At 37.4% G+C, this 19,837-nt stretch overlaps 1 long non-coding RNA gene and 7 gene segments (V, D, J or C); 3 read left to right on the forward strand and 5 right to left on the reverse strand.

Moving 5' to 3' along the window:
- Positions 1-565: 565 nt before the first annotated feature.
- Positions 566-1,953, forward strand: LOC124878720. The segment is given in 2 exon segments: positions 566-686; positions 1,491-1,953. Coding segments are annotated over 2 exon segments (453 nt in total).
- Positions 1,954-2,965: 1,012 nt separating this feature from the next.
- On the reverse strand, positions 2,966-3,628 carry LOC124879219. The segment is given in 2 exon segments: positions 2,966-3,307; positions 3,454-3,628. Coding segments are annotated over 2 exon segments (360 nt in total).
- An 885-nt stretch (positions 3,629-4,513) lies between these two features.
- LOC124879208 lies at positions 4,514-5,098 on the reverse strand. The segment is given in 2 exon segments: positions 4,514-4,854; positions 4,944-5,098. Coding segments are annotated over 2 exon segments (378 nt in total).
- On the forward strand, positions 5,071-8,748 carry LOC124879222. Of its 2 annotated transcripts, none has more exons than XR_007040977.1 (3): positions 5,071-5,191; positions 6,292-6,516; positions 8,506-8,748. It is a non-coding gene; the product is annotated as an uncharacterized LOC124879222 (long non-coding RNA). The 2 variants fall into 2 exon arrangements; XR_007040978.1 differs by lacking the exon at positions 5,071-5,191 and adding an exon at positions 6,127-6,186.
- A 567-nt stretch (positions 8,749-9,315) lies between these two features.
- Positions 9,316-11,400, reverse strand: LOC124879217. The segment is given in 2 exon segments: positions 9,316-10,144; positions 10,293-11,400. Coding segments are annotated over 2 exon segments (360 nt in total).
- A 140-nt stretch (positions 11,401-11,540) lies between these two features.
- Positions 11,541-12,101, reverse strand: LOC124879209. The segment is given in 2 exon segments: positions 11,541-11,881; positions 11,971-12,101. Coding segments are annotated over 2 exon segments (378 nt in total).
- Positions 12,102-12,345: 244 nt separating this feature from the next.
- Positions 12,346-14,180, forward strand: LOC124879201. The segment is given in 3 exon segments: positions 12,346-12,384; positions 12,898-13,018; positions 13,716-14,180. Coding segments are annotated over 3 exon segments (480 nt in total).
- Positions 14,181-17,165: 2,985 nt separating this feature from the next.
- LOC124879206 lies at positions 17,166-17,897 on the reverse strand. The segment is given in 2 exon segments: positions 17,166-17,587; positions 17,695-17,897. Coding segments are annotated over 2 exon segments (384 nt in total).
- Between the last annotated feature and the right edge of the window lie 1,940 nt (positions 17,898-19,837).

The following is a 19,837-nucleotide window of genomic DNA, read 5'->3' on the forward strand; positions in this document are numbered from 1 at the left end:
TAAATGTACCTTTAGAAAATAACCTTGAAGCAGATATTAAACATACATTTCATTCAGCCCACATTTAACCTTAAAAAGTTTTTGTTTTTTATTGGTCTGACATTATATTCTAATCTTCCATTAAATTAAATGTTGTGTTTTCATTAGCTATAAGCAGAAAATCATAAAGGCTTGAAAACATAATTCTTTGTGTAATTAATCTATATTATTTTTTTCACTCACTGAACTGTATTACTTAAATGAACCTTTTAAAAATATTTAAATTTATTGAGATCCACTTGTAAATTAAATGTTTTATAAAATATTTTTATTCTAGCTTAATTCCTGTAAGTATTAGAATGTATTTATGCATCAAACACATTTTGACAGAGTTGATCACTGGTTTACAACCAGAAACTTTCATTAAACTGACTACAGGGATGTTTGACACCATTTCTGTCAAACATAATAAATTATTTCAAATATTTAGATCTAAAATCTATATGTTTACAATCCAAACTACATGTTCTGTTGGTTTATTTTCATACTACTTGATAATATTCCACAAATAAAAGCTTTGGCAAATATGTTTGTGTCGGAGTCAGAGAGCCGTGTCTCTCTACAGTCAGAGGTTTTTGTACGACGCCTCAATCAGTTTGTATCACTGTGGTACACGTTCGGTGGAGGAACCAGACTGGATGTTGGAAGTAAGTTTTTTTACTACATTTAATATTAAATGTTATATAGTGAGTTTGTCTTTGGACCAAAAGATCTGATGTTGGATGAAGAGAAAACATTTACTACAATAAGTTTAATTTGAATATAAATATTCATCTTGGTGAAGAACAAGTCAGAGAAACTTGTTAGAATCAATTAATGTTGTTGAAACTATAGGAATAGTAAATACGTGTATATTAATAGCAGTATGTTAGTAATATGTTTAAGATTGGTTTCAGTTCATTTGACTTTTTAATTTAATCAGAGATTCAGCCAAGCTAAAGAGATCATAATTATAATCTGTGTTATTAACATAGAAAGGGTATTAGTATAAATCTAGTTTTAAATTATTTACAAAATGTTCTAACACAATTTTACTTTAGAGGGAAAATATTTCATGCACCAAAAATCTTTACAGAAATTATTCCACTAAACATTTTTTTTAGAGTTGTAAATTTAGTTTGTAAAAGACAATGCAGCACAATGTATTTTATAAATGTGGAAATCTAGTTTTAAGATTTCTTAAAAGTGTATTTTAGATTTCAAGTAACATTGATTCTTCATAGATTCTTGTTGATTCATTTAAAGTAAACTTATGAAGTTTCTTTCTGTGTTGATATGCATGAGAGGCTCCTTAAAGGGAAGTGAAACAGTGTGTGAGGGAGCGACTGGTGGAGCAGATAAAGACGTTTAACTGAAAAAGTCATTTCTCACACAGTAAAGATGTTCCTGTATCTACTTTCTGATTAACAGCTGTGTGGTTCCTGCTCTCTAACTTAATTGGTGTCTCCTAGGTGATACTCGTCCCACCCTGACTGTGCTGCCCCCCTCCAGTGAGGAGCTGCTGCAGGGGAAGGCCACCCTCATGTGTCTGGCCAACAAGGGCTTCCCCTCAGACTGGAGTCTGTCCTGGAAGGTGGACGGCAGCAGCAGCAGCAGCAGCAGCTGGGAGCAGAGCAGGAGCCCCGGGGTGCTGCAGAAGGACGGCCTCTACAGCTGGAGCAGCACCCTGAGGCTCCCTGCAGACCAGTGGAGGAAGGTGGGCTCTGTGACCTGTGAGGCCACCCAGGGCTCCCAGACTGCAGTCACAGAGACACTGAGAAGAGACCAGTGTTCCCAGTCCTGAGCTGATTCATGGATTTTCTAATGTTATTTTCTGCTACAGATCACTTGCTTTAGAAAATCTTTGTTGGATTTTTTTATCAGAATCTCTGTTATTTGTTCAGAAGCTTAAGTTCTATTAAAACACAATAAATTACAAATTATTACTCCTATTTTGCCTTTGAATTTATTCACATTCAATCAGCCACAGATATTTTTTTCTGTTCTTAATTGTAACCTTGTCAAAGAAAAAAAGATTTCCAGTTCTCTTGTTCCTTAATTGAAGACAAGCAGGAACATCTGTTGAGGCTGATTTATAAGCTTTCTAAGAACATTGTTCCTTTTGATAAGTTTATCAATGAAGAATGGTGCTGATAAAATTAAATGTTATATTCATTAAAATGTCTATTTTTAAATCTTAAATAATTATTTAACATTAATCAAATGATAAAGTGGGTTTTTATTATTTTCAAAACCCTTTTATCTCCAGTTTTCTCATGATTTTTTCTGTCATGTGATTTTTACTATTAAAGCTTTATAGCAGAGAATATACAAAACTATCAGCATTTGGACCAGTCAAAGTAAAAGATTAAACTGTGAACTGTTTAGTGTTTTGTTAAGAATGTGTGATAAACCAACATGGTGATCAGAATACATCAACTTTGTTCATACAACACATGTAAAACAAAGTTGTACTAAAGTTCCTCTAAGCCAGACACATAACTATTAGACAAAATACCTCAGTAAAACATTAACGTACCCATTAGAAATCCAGTTACTCAGAAAGCTGAAAAGCAGAAATAAATAAAGAAAAAAGAAACACAAAATTCTCTAAAAGGTTTTAAGAAAATTTAAACATGACTCGCCTTACATGTCAAAATAAACATGTGAGTTTTTAATGAACATTTAAAGGTCTCTGCTGTCTGAGTGCTGCATGTTTGTAGAGGTAAAGTGGTGAACGGAAGGGGGGCAGCTGCTGCTCCATAATAATATTATTAATATTAGGCCTAAATATAATTAGGCTGTAGATCCTGCCTATTAAGTTGCATATACTATGAAAGAAAATAATAATTTTAATAAAAATTATATTAATCGTTGCAATCTATAAACATTATTCTATGTTCATCTTCTGCTTCAGTGCAGCTGTGGATCATATTCTCCAGTTCCTCTGCAGCTGAGGGAGGTTTTTGTACGACGTTGTATCACTGTGTGAACGGGAGGTTCTCATCATGTTGACAGTAATAAACTCCTGCATCTTCAGCCTGAACTGTGTTGATGGTCAGAGTGAAATCAATATCATATCCACTTCCACTAAAACGATCAGACACTCCAGGCTGACGATTTGATGCCCAGTAAATAAGCAGTTTAGGAGCTTCTCCAAGTTTCTGAAGGTACCAGTCTACCTCATTGCTAACATATTCACTGGCTTTACATCTGATGGAGACAGTCTGTCCTGGAACAACAGACAGAGATCCTGGAGACTGACTCATGATTATGTCTCCTGATGAACCTGGAAGAGAAGAAATGTTTAAATCAGGCTTAGAAAATGTAACTGAAGGTCAAGGCTAATATGTTAATATTTCTCCATCACAAAAGAACATCATTGTGAAGAACTTGATGACATCCTGAAATCAGGATTCTAGTAAAGAGTCTCACCCTGAACCAGGAGCTCCAGGGTGGTCAGCAGTAGAGTCAGTAACATCTTCATTGTTCTGCTGGTGTGTCAGTGACTCTGAAAGACCTGGACAGCCACTGATCAACTCTGACCTCTTAACAGCTGGGAGCAGAGAGGCAGGACTCATATGCAAACACACAGAGTCAGTCACATGGAGCTCAGCTCTACAGCTCATAATGCCTCCTTTTCACTGCTGAAAGATTTGTCCTGCATATATTCATGTTCAGGGGGATTAAATGCTCTAGGGGTAACCTGAGCAGAATGTTTCTTTATTTGCAATTTTGTTTTAGATTTTTTTTCTTGCATTGCTATAATATTGTGCTGTTTCAACAGGTTCTGGATTTCAAGTGATCCAGTAAACTGTGAAAATGTTTGTCATTATGTCATGTAGTAATTTTAGTACATGTAAAATTTAAGTTTTAAAAAACCATGATCTATATTTTTGTGAAAACAGACCAGAAGGCAGCATTAGGATAATTTTGTTTAAGTTAAACTCATGTTGACATCTTTTAAACATGAAACTTGTTTGGAAGTTCTCATGCTCCACTTTTAAACCAACACTAAAACTTTCCAGAACTGACTTTGATTTTGTCAGAATTCAGTTCATTTATCTTTTGATTTGTTGGGGAATTACTGTTTGCTCTGACAGTTTTTATACCCTCTTTGGTTTGAAAAATAATGTTTTAGCTTGGTCTGTTTAAATATTATTATTATTTTTTTAATTCTCTGACAAAATGTGGTCGAAGTTTCTGAGGTTGATTCAGTCAGATTTGTGTTCTGTTTCTCCTTCTAGAGGTTATATACTGCATAGTAATAAGAATTTAAACATATGAAAAGCATTTCATGTAAATTATTCAGAAACAACCTAGTTTTTATGTATTGCAAGGCGAATAAATATCTGGGCTTATCTTTATAAGTATGTCATTTCTTTAAATCAGACAAAGCCATGCCTTTGTCTCTCTCTGTGTTTGTGTTTACTGAGGTGTGTCATTCTCTGCAGCAGTTACTTCAGTTTCGTCTCTGTGTGGCTGAGGGAGGTTTTTGTGTGACAGGTTTTCACTGTGTGAACAGATCATATTTACTAGAGTCAAATAGTCCTTTACAATAATAAACTGCAGCATCTTCAGCCTGAACTCCACTGATGGTCAGAGTGAAGTCAGAGTTTGATCCACTGCCTGTAAAACGACTTGGAGTCCCTGACGCTCGAGTGCTGGTGGTGTAAATAAGGAGTTTAGGAGCTTCTCCATCTCTCTGTTGGTACCAGTGTAAGTAGCTACTGCTATATACTGCGTAGTTGGTCCTACATCTGATGCTGACAGAACCTCCCAGAGCAGAGCTCACAGCTACTTCAGACTGAGTCACTGTCACTTGGATTATGGACTCTAAAGCAAAAATAAATTATATTCAGTCAGTTTCATTTCAGAGGGACGAATGTTCATAGAGGAGAGGAGTTTGATTCTCTGGACTTTACCTGTGAAGCAGCAGCAGAGGAGAGTCCAGATGAGGACGCAGATCAAAGTCATGTTTTTGATGAGGAGGATTTCTGTGTCTTCTGTTGTGATGAAGGACAGCTCTCAGTCATCCAGTGTTCAACTCTCAGGACTATAAACTCTCCCAGATCACTGGAGCATGGTGCTGCTGATGCAAAGTGACTCTCTATGGAAATGTTCTGACTGAGTCTAACTGGAACTGGGATCAATATGATGATTATTTTAATAGGTTTGTCAGGATTATTCTCATGAGCGCCAGATTTCTATTCGGAGTTATTCTTATATCAATATTTACTGTTAAAGTAGTTATAAAAATTATTTTGCAAGAACTTCAGATCAAGTTCATTTGTCCGAATATTAATTGTTTAAAATGTTCTTTGCGGTTTTTATGATGTTTCTAGATCACCTCTGTGTTCCCACTAGTCAGTCAGTCACTTTCTATACTGCTTCTTCATAGTGGGTCGCGGGGAAGCTGGTGCCGATCTCCAGCAGTCTACGGGCGGAGGCAGGGTACACCTTGGACAGGTCGCCAGTCCATCGTAGGGCATTTGTTGGATGTATTGAAGTCTAAATAAGACGTTGATCTAATAACTATGAACAACTGTGATATTGTATGTGTGCAAGTTCTGCTATTTGACATTCTACTAAATGTCACTAAGTTATTTTAGTTTTAATTCAGGGGTGTTGCTGCAGGGAAATACATAAAGCATGCATGGTGTCAAAAGATCAGAGTTGGAGATAGTTTCTTTCTTTGAGGTTATCTGTCAGGTCTCAAAACTCTCTCATTTATGTGTAAAACATTTTTAGTGAAAGGACTGGGATTCCCCAATGTAATGTTTTAAAATTACTCAAAAATCACTTTTGATTAAGAATTTCTTTAAACAAAGGTTTTGTGAGTTTTATTCAGAAAACACCTGAAACATTCTGCTGCATTGTTTATGTCAGAGACTCGTATCTCTAACAGTCAGAGGTTTTGTATGACGCTCCATCAGTTTGTGTCACTGTGGAACACATTAGGTGGAGGAAACTATTTAATTTCAGTGCAATACTTATAACTGTTTTATTTTGTTTTGCTATTTGAGAAATAATTAATTATGCCCACCTGCCCGCTGCTGGTGGGTGTAGCACACAGCTGATTGCTGCACACCTGCAAGCGATAATTAGCTGCAGCGTTTAAAAGGAGCTGCTGGACAAGCATTCATCGCCTGATGGTACACATAGCTGGTAACCCCTAGCCCTCTGAGTTCATAGTTTCATGTTAGAAGAATCTAGCCTGCTAAGCCTGAAATTACCCTGCCCTAAACTTCCTCTTGATGCTGTTACACCCAGGTTCTTGATCCAGCCCTCCTTGATATGACTGCAGCACATTGAAGATCGCTTGCTACTGGAAAACCACCTCAAGTTGTCATCTTCCGAACCAAGTCGCTCTAAGCTCCTGTCTGCTCGCTCTCCCGCCGACCAGCAGAATTACCCACGGATCTCATAAACCAACCACCACCAGGTGAACCCCGCAACCGTAAACCCACCTCGAAGCTTTTACCCACATCCAGAAAAGTAAGCTCCTTCCTCATTGACTGCCTCTCTGATTAACCTTCCTGAGAAAACACTCAACTAACTGAGCCTCGTCTTCGCAGACCTGTCCAGTCCCAGTTCCTAGTTTCCAGTGTCCTGAACCCAAGTCTGAAGAAAAATAAAACTTTGTTTACAACTTTCATGGTCTCCCTGTCAGAGTGGTTCTGCATGTAGGTCAGAAAATCAACTCTTAATATGACAAGCAGTTTGTATCAGATAAATGAGAGGAAGAAAATGTAGTAATAACAATTTTGAGACAAAAATTAAAAAGGTGATTGTGAATGCACATTATTTCAGTGTTTTTTGTCACTGCAAAAACATTCCCAATTGAACCTGTTTTCACCCAGAACCAGCAGCCCCAGGATGGTCAGCAGTAGAGTCAGTAACATCTTCATTGTTCTGCTGGTGTGTCAGTGGCTCTGAAAGACCTGGACAGACACTGATCAACACTGACCTCTTAACAGCTGGGAGCAGAGAGGCAGGACACATATGCATCTTGCTGACCACTGCTGAGCAATTTGCCAGTGAAATATTACTTATTAAAAAATGTTTTAACAGGAACTTCAAGAAGAAGGCAAATTTGTTTGTTTTTCTATTACTTCATTCTGCCATCAGATGCTTTTTTTGCATGGTTGGTTTTTTTTGCATCTGTTGTATGTCTTCTGGGAAATCAGGCCTATAGCAATTTGCTTAGTTTCTGTTCTCTGTACTGAAGGTTTTTGTATGACGATATTTCACTGTGTGAATATACTGGCTGATGATGGAAAAGCACCCATACAGTAATAAACTGCTGCATCTTCAGCCTTTACTTCTCTTATGGTTAAAGTGAAGTCCGAATGTGATCCTATGCCTGAAAATCGATCTGGAACCCCAGATCCTCGCTGATCAGAAAACTTGATGATTAATTTTGGAGGTTCTCCGTCTCTCTTTTGAAACCAGAATTGATCATGGAAGGCCCCAAGTTTAACATTCTGACTGGTTCTACAGCTGATGGTGACAGATCCTCCCAGATCAGCTCTCACTGCTGCAGGCTGAGTCACTGTGACTTGACCTCTGGACTCTGAGGACAAAGAGACAAAAACATAAAGCAGCTTCATGGTTTTGTCAGCTTCATTTCAGAGGGACAGATGTTCATAGAGGAGAGGAGTTTGATTCTCTGGACTTTACCTGTGAAGCAGCAGCAGAGGAGAGTCCAGATGAGGACGCAGATCAAAGTCATGTTTTTGATGAGGAGGATTTCTGTGTCTTCTGTTGTGATGAAGGACAGCTGTCAGTCATCCAGTGTTCAACTCTCAGGACTATAAACTCTCCCAGATCACTGGAGCATGGTGCTGCTGATGCAAAGTGGATCTCTATGGAAATGCTCTGACTGAGTCCAACAAGAGCTGGGAACAATACAAAGATGAAGAGTTTTTTTGTTTTTTTTGTTTTTGGGGTTTTTTTAGAAACAGTTTATGTCGAAATTATTTTGTTATTATGGACTTTTTGCTTATGACAAATTTCCCTGCAAGCATTTAAAATAACGATGGTCTCACAAGTATATAGTTCAATTTGAGAAATGTTTTGTTAGAGGTCAGAAAAGACCAAACTTAATTATAAATTTATATGTATGTTTGTTTTAGAAATGCTCAGCTGGGTTTATGAAAGTGATGCCAGACAGCTGATTTCCATAGAATAGACTGTTTGTCTCCAGTTTGTCAGAAGCTTTTTTACGACCACTGAATTTATATTGCATAGTGAACACTAGGTACAGAAATGTTACCCATATGCTTTAAAATAGGCTTTAAAATATGATAGCATATAAATGTACATGAATTCAATTTAAAGCCTAAGATTGTTCGATTTATATTCCACACATACCAAATGTGTGGTCTAAGTCATGCCCAGTGAGGCCATATTCTGTTACTTTGAACAGTAAATACCTAAATAAATATCTCTTTTATGTGCTTCATTCCTTTTTTTCTGTTGCAGCATTTCAGGCGTACCACATAGAGAAGCCGGTTGCTTACAAGTGCCAGGGCACATGTAAGCATATGTCTCCTAGGTGATACTCGTCCCACCCTGACAGTGCTGCCCCCCTCCAGTGAGGAGCTGCAGCAGGGGAAAGCCACCCTCATGTGTCTGGCCAACAAGGGCTTCCCCTCAGACTGGAGTCTGTCCTGGAAGGTGGACGGCAGCAGCAGCAGCAGCAGCAGCAGCAGCTGGGAGCAGAGCAGGAGCCCCGCGGTGCTGCAGAAGGACGACCTCTACAGCTGGAGCAGCACCCTGAGGCTCCCTGCAGACCAGTGGAGGAAGGTGGGCTCTGTGACCTGTGAGGCCACCCAGGGCTCCCAGACTGCAGTCACAGAGACACTGAGGAGAGACCAGTGTTCCCAGTACTGACAAGATTCACTGGAATCATTATTGCCTTTTGTTGCTCCTTAAAATATGTTGTGTTAGTTTTATTCATATTAAATAGTTTTTCTTATGTTTTTTGTACTTGTTTTAAAATGTTTTTGTCAGATTTTATTTTCAAACTTCCTGTTTCTTCTTTTAAATCTCCCTTATTTTTAAAACAAGAAAGTATAAACCATCACCTCTGTTTTGACTTTGAGTGAAACAAGAATGTATTTTTTGTGTTTAAACTAAATTAGGAACATACCCTTTATATGTGCATTAGGAAAAAGAAAAATGCTGGTTAGTTTTCTTTAAGAAATATTCTTTGTATTTACAGCTGAGTCGAAATATTTAAATAGTAAAAACTAATTTAATCAAAAACAAAATACAGCATAGAAATCAAACTGATATTGAAAGATCCTCCATAACTTTATTAATTCAGACAGTGAGTTGATCTCAGATAGATGTTGTCTAAGTTTTTTAGATACACAATATGTGTAAATATGCCACATTATAGCCCAAGACTAGTTTCTATATGCTTCTTCCTCTTCTGGTGGATGTTAACACACCTTCATAAGACACTAGAGAAATGGTAAAGTTTCCCTTGAAAATACTCGCAAAAATTGATGTAAAATCGTAAAACACAAGGAAAACACAACTGACACAGAGCATCACAAAATAGGTGAAGCTCAGAATGGCAGTTCAGGATTGACTAATTCATATCCACACCTATTGCACATTTATGCATTTTATGTCATTTAGAAATCATAAAGGTCAAAGATCATTGTCAGTTGTTCTAGCTGTGATAGATAGATAGATAGATAGATAGATAGATAGATAGATAGATAGATAGATAGATAGATAGATGCAGCTTGTTGAGTCAGATCACTTCCTCTTCTGCTGTGAGGTTTTTGTACGACCTTGTATCACTGTGTGAATGGGAAGCTGTTATGCTGCTGACAATAGTAAACTCCTGCATCCTCAGTCTGAAAACCACTGATTATTAAAGTGAAGTCAGTCTGATGAGCTGTTGCTCGAAAACGCTCTGGAACTCCAGACAGACGTTCTGTTGTATCACAAATCAAAAGTTTTGGAGCTTCTCCAGGTTTCTGAAGATACCAGTTAATGTCATCATCTATAAGTCTGTCAGCTTTACATCTGATAGAGACAGTCTGTCCCTGAACACCAGACTGAGCTCCAGGAGTCTGAGTCAGGATGATGTCTCCTGAGGAACCTTTAGAACATAAAACAGAAAGAACATTTTATGGTAAAATATGTTAAACATCAATAGTAAATGTTACAAAGTTCATTCTGCTCTTTTCAATGTGTATCATTCCAGAACATCCTGGCTGTAAACATAGTTCTTGAGAGGAGATTCTCACCCTGAACCAGGAGCTCCAGGGTGGTCATCAGTAGAGTCAGTAACATCTTCATTGTTCTGCTGGTGTGTCAGTGGCTCTGAAAGACCTGGACAGACACTGATCAACTCTGACCTCTTAACAGCTGGGAGCAGAGAGGCAGGACACATATGCAAACACACAGAGTCAGTCACATGGAGCTCAGCTCTACAGCTCATAATGCCTCCTTTTCACTGCTGAAAGATTTGTCCTGCATATATTAATGTTTAGAGGGATTAAATGCTCTGGGGGTAACCCGAGAAGGACGTTTCTTTATTTGTAATTTTGTCTTTTTGTTTCCTTGCATTGCTGTAATATATTTCTGTTTCAAGAGGTTCTGGATATCAAGTGATCCAGTAAATTGTGAATATCTTTGTCATTATTTCATGTAGTAATTTTAATCACATGTACCCGTTTTTCATAATTAGTTGTTTTTGTTTTAACTATGTCACTTTGTGTTTTATTTGCTGCTGCCTCTTGCCCAGGACTCCCTTGACAAAGAGGTATTTAATCTCAGTGGGACTATCCTGGTTAAATAAAGGTTAAACAAAATAATAATAATAATACATTTAAAATTTAGGTTTCTAATTTTGTGAAAAATAGACCAGAAGTCAAAAGTGTTTACCTTCTTAGGATAATTTTGTTAAAACTCATATTGACATAATTTAAACATGAAACGTCTTGTTGAAACTTGTTCTCATGCTTCACTTTTTAACCAACACTAAAAGTTTCCAGAAGACTTTGATTTTGTCAGAGTTCAGTTTGTTTGTCTTTTGCTTTTTTGAGGGATAGCTGTTTGCTCTGACAGTTTTTATACACTCCTTGGTTTGAAAAATAATGTTTTAGTTTGGTCTGTTTAAATTCTTTTTATTTTTATACTCTGACAAAATGTGGTCGAAGTTTCTGAGGTTGATTCAGTCAGATTTGTGTTCTGTTTCTCCTTCTACAGGTTATATACTGCATAGTAATAAGAACTTAAACATATAAAAAGCATTTCATGTAACTTATACATATTTTAAAAGTATCTCGTAAATAATTCAGAAACAGGTTTGGTTTGATCTTTTGCAGGTCCAATAATTATCTGGGCTTATGTTTAGATGTATGTATTTTCAAATTGTCTTTAAAACATAATGAAGCCATGCCTTTGTCTCTCTCTGTGTTTGTGTTTACTGAGGTGTGTCATTCTCTGCAGCAGTTACTTCAGTTTCGTCTCTGTGGGGCTGAGGGAGGTTTTTGTGTGACAGGTTTTCACTGTGTGAACAGATCATATTTACTAGAGTCAAATACTCCTTTACAATAATAAACTGCAGCATCTTCAGCCTGAACTCCACTGATGGTCAGAGTGAAGTCAGAGTTTGATCCACTGCCTGTAAAACGACTTGGAGTCCCTGACGCTCGAGTGCTGGTGGTGTAAATAAGGAGTTTAGGAGCTTCTCCATCTCTCTGTTGGTACCAGTGTAAGTAGCTACTGCTATATACTGCGTAGTTGGTCCTACATCTGATGCTGACAGAACCTCCCAGAGCAGAGCTCACAGCTACTTCAGACTGAGTCACTGTCACTTGGATTATGGACTCTAAAGCAAAAAAAAATTATATTAGGTCAGTTTAATTTCAGAGGGACTAATGTTCATAGAGGAGAGGAGTTTGATTCTCTGGACTTTACCTGTGAAGCAGCAGCAGAGGAGAGTCCAGATGAGGACGTAGATCAAAGTCATGTTTTTGATGAGGAGGATTTCTGTGTCTTCTGTTGTGATGAAGGACAGCTCTCAGTCATCCAGTGTTCAACTCTCAGGACTATAAACTCTCCCAGATCACTGGTGCATGGTGCTGCTGATGCAAAGTAGCTCTCTATGGAAATGTTCTGACTGAGTCCAACAAGGATTTTGGGTCTATGTGATTTTGTCATTTATCAGCAAAAAAATCAGGTTTCATGAGTCATATATTTCAGGCATTTTGTACTGTTGTGTACTTTGCAAAACAGATTTCCAAGATCAGACAGAGACCCAAGATGTCCAAGATCTCCAAGATGTCCACATTTTACAACTTATAAATTATGCTGCAATTTACAAACCCACAGGTACGACTCAGCGATTTGGGATATGTGTTCTGTTTGTCAAATTAAGTGTACCTTTAGAAAATAAACTTTAAGTAGATCTTAAACATACATTCAGCCCAAATATCCACATTAAAAATGTTGTGTTTTCAGTAGCTTTAAACAGAAAATCATTGTAATTAAAAGAAAGAAGGCCTTGAAAACATCAGTTTGTGTGTAATTCATCTATTTACTGAGTTTTACTTTATGAAATAAATGAATTTCAATATTATTCTAATTTATTGTGATCCACTTGTAAATAAAAATGTATTATGTTTATTCCTGTAATTATTAGAATGTATTTGCACTAAACATATTTTGACAGAGAGCTGATTACAACCAGAAACATTGATTAGAAATGACTACAGGAAAGTTTGCCACAATTTCTGTTGAATATTGAGATCTAAAATCTCTATGTTTACAATCCAAACTACATGTTCTGTTGTTTTATTTACATACTACTTGAAAATATTCCACAAATAACAAATGTTTTGGTAGATATGTTTGTGTCGGAGTCAGAGAGCCGTGTCTCTACAGTCAGAGGTTTTTGTACGACGCCTCAATCAGTTTGTATCACTGTGGTGGACTTTTGGTGGAGGAACCAGACTAGATGTTGGAAGTAAGTTTTTTTACTACATTTAATATTAAATGTTATATAGTGATGTCATTTGTCTTTGGACCAAAAGATCTGATGTTGGATGAAGAGAAAACTTTAATTGCAATAAGTTTTATTTGAATATAAATATTCATCTTGGTGAAGAACAAATCAGAGAAACTTGTTAGAATCAATGAATGTTGTTGAAACTATAGGAATAGTAAATACGTGTATATTAATAGCAGTATGTTAGTAATAAGTTTAAAATTGGTTTCAGTTCATTTGACTTTTTAATTTTATCAGAGATTCAGCCAAGCTAAAGAGATCATAATTATAATCTATGTTATTATCAGAGCAGGTATTACATTAAATTTGGCTTTAAATTATTTACAAAAACTAAATTATGTAAAAGACGATGCAGCACAATGTATTTTATAAATGTGGAAATCTAGTTATAAGATTTCTTAAAAGTGTATTTTAGGTTCAAGTTACTTTGATTCTTCATAGATTCTTGTTGATTCATTTAAAGTAAAGTTATGAAGTTTCTTTCTGTGTTGATATGCATGAGAGGCTCCTTAAAGGGAAGTGAAACAGTGTGTGAGGGAGCGACTGGTGGAGCAGATAAAGACGTTTAACTGAAAAATCTAAAAGAAAGTCATTTCTCACACAGTAAAGATGTTCCTGTATCTACTTTCTGATTAACCTGATTGGTGTCTCCTAGGTGATACCCGTCCCACCCTGACAGTGCTGCCCCCCTCCAGTGAGGAGCTGCAGCAGGGGAAGGCCACCCTCATGTGTCTGGCCAACAAGGGCTTCCCTTCAGACTGGAGTCTGTCCTGGAAGGTGGACGGCAGCAGCAGCAGCAGCAGCAGCAGCAGCTGGGAGCAGAGCAGGAGCCCCGGGGTGCTGCAGAAGGACGGCCTCTACAGCTGGAGCAGCACCCTGAGGCTCCCTGCAGACCAGTGGAGGAAGGTGGGCTCTGTGACCTGTGAGGCCACCCAGGGCTCCCAGACTGCAGTCACAGAGTCCCTGAGGAGAGACCAGTGTTCCCAGTAACAACTTGGCTCATGTTTTGTTTCTACTCTGCTCCTTTTTTAAGTGTACTGACTTTAAAATATGTTTTTTGTCAGATTGTTTCTTCTTTTAAAGCTCCATCATTTTTAAAACAATAAAATATAAACCATCACTTCTGTTTTGACCCTTGAGTCCATAAAGATCAAATCAGCCACAAATGTTTTTTTGTATTTTAGTGAGAGAAATGTTCACACTGTTCTTCATTACTTCAATCAAGATGGGAAGGAACCTCTGGTCCTGGTCACATCAGGATTTAGACTCTTGTTCTATATATTATGGTTAAAGTCTGTTAGTTAATAAAGTTTTATGATGATTCAAAGTGAATGTCAGTGAAAATGGTGAAAGTAAACTTCAATCTTTTTAAGAATTATGTTGAAATCTTTAAAGAGATTTTAATCCATAAAATGGTGAAACATAAAGATATTTTATGCGTTAAACTAACGTAGGAACACACCCTTTATATATGCATTTATTAGGAAATAGAAAAATGCTGGTTAATTTTTTTTTTTAGAAATATTCTTTATTTACTGCTGAGTCGAAATTTTTAAATGGTAAAAACTAAATAAATCCAAAACAAAATACAGCATAGAAATGAATCCGTTATTGAATGATGAAGGCCCTCCATAGCTTCATTAATTCAGACAGTGAGTTGATATCAGATGGATGCCTGAGTTTCATATTTAAGTTTTATGATATTAAACAAATCCCTTTTTAAGTTATTCAGATATATTTATTTAAAACAGGGACAGTGCATATGAAAGAACAGATACACAGTATGTGTAAATATGCCACATTATAGCCCAGGACTAGTTTCTATATGATTTTCCCTCTACTGATGGTGGTTAACATACCTGCATAAGACACTAGACAAATGACAAAGTTTCCCTTGAAAATACTCGCATAAATCGATGTAAAATCGTAAAACACAAGGAAAACACAACTGACACAGAGCATCACAAAACAGGTGAAGCCCAGAATGGCAGTTCAGGAATGATTAATATATGTCCATACCTGTTGCACATTTTATGCATTTTATGTAATTCAGAAATCATAAAGGTTTCATATTCAATTATAATAAAATATGAAAAAAATTTGTTTTTATAACGATTCATATTGAGATATTTTGAAACAAATCATCAAAATAAAATGAGTTTTCTTTATCTTGTCTGACTAAACTAATAAATTCCCAACAATAATAATGTTTGCTTTTAAAAATGAGAGATTCTTTTGTTTCTTCACTGATGAAAATTTGTCTCCGCAGCTGCTGGGGAGGTTTTTGTACACCAGATGTTCACTTTGAACACTCCACCTCTGTAATAACTCTGACAGTAGTAAACTGCTGCATCTTCAGCCTGAACTCCACTGATGTTCAGAGTGAAGTCAGAGTTTGATCCACTGCCTGTAAAATGACTTGGTGCTCGATAGCTAGCATATTTGTCTTTCTGTTGATACCAGGCTAAACCTTCAGAGCTAAAAACATTCTGAATGGTCATGTTGTTACTTCATGGTCCTCTTTGCATTTTGGTCACAACCTTCAAATCCTGACACAAATTGTTCTGACAGATTGTCTCTGACCTCCTGCTGCGGGCATAAGAGCAAAACATCCCCTTCACCGTTTTACTATGAGTTTCGCATGAAGTGTGACCAATATTAGTATGTTGGTAAACCCACATTTCCAAAGTTTACTCAAATTAACAGTAAAGTATACTTGACCATTCAGAGATTCTTCTGCAGAAGGTCAGTGAATTTGTGTTGCTAGAGAACAGACTAGAAATATCATTGGAAGACATTTGTGTCATATTAAAGCAAATAAACCTACAATATAGCTCTTTAATTAAAGGCGTTACTATGTATTTCAAACAGTTTGTTGACAATTCTCATTTCCTATTAAAAGTACAAAACTCTTCATTGTTTTGCTGTTCTAATATTTAAAGTTTTGCAGCATCTGTTTTAATCATAGAACTGTTGAGTAAACCTTTTTTTAGTCAAAGTTTTTCAGTGTAAAGAACTCTGGTATTTCTTCACAGGACGGTTCTCAAATGTTCAAGACTGTTCAACGTTTTCTAATAAAATCTAAGAGTTTTAAAAGTACTTCAAGATTTATTACCATTAATCCCAATGTTATATGAAATGTTAACTAATGTTTTTGGATATAAATCATGTTTGTAGAGTAGGAATAAACACAGTAAAACATGTAGAATAAGACATATTCCAGGATGGTTACTGTTATGTTATGTTACATTTTACATGATGAGATTTTTCTCCAGACACTAAGGAATTTTGGATCAAATTAAGAAAACCTTCTGATTGTAGGGCAACCATTAAACATTGTGACATGGTAAACCCATACCTTTAGTTGACCAATATAATCTGGCTTTTTCTTTCAAATTGTTACAGCAATGTTGAAAACATGTTGGACGGGTTAAACATGTGTTTATCCATTTGCACGATTCTCCATGATACAAATTTAATTGTCATTAAAGGACTGAACATATGATAAAGTTGGTGTGAAGTTGAGCATGAGTCTCTGCAGCAGTCAGGTCAGTTTCTGTGCAACAAAGTTAAAAAAAAGTTCAAAATTAGAAGTATCATAAATAAAATCAACATCCAGCTCCAGGCACAGTGGAGGCTCATATGATATCAGAAAAGGCTGCACAGCATTAATTAATTAACTTTTTTAATCGAGTCTTTCTGAAATTATTCAGTCTGCTGCCTAAAGGATGAATTCCACATTTTAAAATGTTAACAAAGTTCTTGTTTCCTCCATGTTGTTTTTTTTTTACTCTTAAACTCTTTTGTGAATGTTTGCATTGTGTTTCATTTAATGTTGATTACACAGAATAGTTTGTTGAGTGGGATATCAATATAGTGTCACTCCTATAAATGTTTTAAACCACCGTGAGGCAGAGGTCATAAAAGTCAAAGGTCATTGTCAAAGCTGCCTCAAACTGCTTGAGCCTTGATTATTGGCAAATTTTTTAAAAACATGGATAGAATAATTTCAGTTTGTAAGTTTAAAGTTTTTAATGTTTTTGTTGTAAAAACACTGAAGGTAAAGCACTATTGATTATACTGGATTAAAACCAGTTTGTGTGTTTTAGTTTGTTCACTGAAAAGAATCAGTTTCTGCAGCTGCAGTTCAGTTTCAGTTCAGTCTGACTGAGGGAGGTTTTTGTACGACAGATTTTCACTGTGTGTGTGGCCACTGACTGCCAATGTTATGAAGACTCTGACAGTAATAAACTGCAGCATCTTCAGCCTGAACTCCACTGATGGTCAGAGTGAAGTCAGAGTTTGATCCACTGCCTGTAAAACGACTTGGAGTCCCTGATGCTCGAGTGCTAGCATAATTAATGAGCAGCTTAGGAGTTTGTCCATCTTTCTGTTGGTACCAGTCTAAATAGTGGTTGTGGTTCCCAAAATAAACATTCTGACTGGTTCTACATCTGATGGTGACAGATCCTCCCAGATCAGTTCTCACTGCTGCAGGCTGAGTCACTGTGATCTGACCTCTGGACTCTGAAAACACAAAGACAAAAACATCAAGCAGCTTCATGGTTTTGTCGGCTTCATTTCAGAGGGACAGATGTTCATAGAGGAGAGGAGTTTGATTCTCTGGACTTTACCTGTGAAGCAGCAGCAGAGGAGAGTCCAGATGAGGATGCAGATCAAAGTCATGTTTTTGATGAGGAGGATTTATGTGTCTTCTGTTGTGATGAAGGACAGCTGTCAGTCATCCAGTGTTCAACTCTCAGGACTATAAACTCTCCCAGATCACTGGTGCATGGTGCTGCTGATGCAAAGTAGCTCTCTATGGAAATGATCTGACTGAGTCCAACAAGGATTTTGGGTCTATGTGATTTTGTCATTTATCAGCAAAAAAATCAGGTTTCATGAGTCATATATTTCAGGCATTTTGTACTGTTGTGTACTTTGCAAAACAGATTTCCAAGATCAGACAGAGACCCAAGATGTCCACATGGAAATGCTCTGACTGACTCCAACAGGGATTTTGGATTTGAGTGATTATGTTATTTATCAAGGAATCAAAGTTCCATGTGTCCTTATATATTATAGACATTTTGCTTTGCTGTACAGGTCCTTCTCAAAATATTAGCATATTGTGATAAAGTTAATTATTTTCCATAATGTCATGATGAAAATTTAACATTCATATATTTTAGATTCATTGCACACTAACTGAAATATTTCAGGTCTTTTATTGTCTTAATACGGATGTTTGTGGCATACAGCTCATGAAAACCCAAAATTCCTATCTCACAAAATTAGCATATTTCATCCGACCAATAAAAGAAAAGTGTTTTTAATACAAAAAACGTCAACCTTCAAATAATCATGTACAGTTATGCACTCAATACTTGGTCGGGAATCCTTTTGCAGAAATGACTGCTTCAATGCGGCGTGGCATGGAGGCAATCAGCCTGTGGCACTGCTGAGGTTTTATGGAGGCCCAGGATGCTTCGATAGCGGCCTTTAGCTCATCCAGAGTGTTGGGTCTTGAGTCTCTCAACGTTCTCTTCACAATATCCCACAGATTCTCCTATGGGGTTCAGGTCAGGAGAGTTGGCAGGCCAATTGAGCACAGTGATACCATGGTCAGTAAACCATTTACCAGTGGTTTTGGCACTGTGAGCAGGTGCCAGGTCGTGCTGAAAAATGAAATCTTCATCTCCATAAAGCTTGTCAGCAGATGGAAGCATGAAGTGCTCCAAAATCTCCTGATAGCTAGCTGCATTGACCCTGCCCTTGATAAAACACAGTGGACCAACACCAGCAGCTGACACGGCACCCCAGACCATCACTGACTGTGGGTACTTGACACTGGACTTCTGGCATTTTGGCATTTCCTTCTCCCCACTCTTCTCTTCTCCAGACTCTGGCACCTTGATTTCCGAATGACATGCAGAATTTGCTTTCATCCGAAAAAAGTACTTTGGACCACTGAGCAACAGTCCAGTGCTGCTTCTCTGTAGCCCAGGTCAGGCGCTTCTGCCGTTGTTTCTGGTTCAAACGTGGCTTGACCTGGGGAATGCGGCACCTGTAGCCCATTTCCTGCACACGCCTGTGCACGGTGGCTCTGGATGTTTCTACTCCAGACTCAGTCCACTGCTTCCGCAGGTCCCCCAAGGTCTGGAATCGGCCCTTCTCCACAATCTTCCTCAGGGTCCGGTCACCTCTTCTCGTTGTGCAGCGTTTTCTGCCACACTTTTTCCTTCCCACAGACTTCCCACTGAGGTGCCTTGATACAGCACTCTGGGAACAGCCTATTCAGTTCAGAAATTTCTTTCTGTGTCTTACCCTCTTGCTTGAGGGTGTCAATAGTGGCCTTCTGGACAGCAGTCAGGTCGGCAGTCTTACCCATGATTGGGGTTTTGAGTGATGAACCAGGCTGGGAGTTTTAAAGGCCTCAGGAATCTTTTGCAGGTGTTTAGAGTTAACTCGTTGATTCAGATGATTAGGTTCATAGCTCGTTTAGAGACCCTTTTAATGATATGCTAATTTTGTGAGATAGGAATTTTGGGTTTTCATGAGCTGTATGCCAAAATCATCCGTATTAAGACAATAAAAGACCTGAAATATTTCAGTTAGTGTGCAATGAATCTAAAATATATGAATGTTACATTTTCATCATGACATTATGGAAAATAATGAACTTTATCACAATATGCTAATATTTTGAGAAGGACCTGTATACTTTGTGAAACAGATTTTCCAAGATCTTTTTCAACATTTTACAAATCATAATTT

The sequence above is a fragment of the Girardinichthys multiradiatus genome, chromosome 13, assembly GCF_021462225.1.
Source record: "Girardinichthys multiradiatus isolate DD_20200921_A chromosome 13, DD_fGirMul_XY1, whole genome shotgun sequence".
Taxonomy (NCBI): domain Eukaryota; kingdom Metazoa; phylum Chordata; class Actinopteri; order Cyprinodontiformes; family Goodeidae; genus Girardinichthys; species Girardinichthys multiradiatus.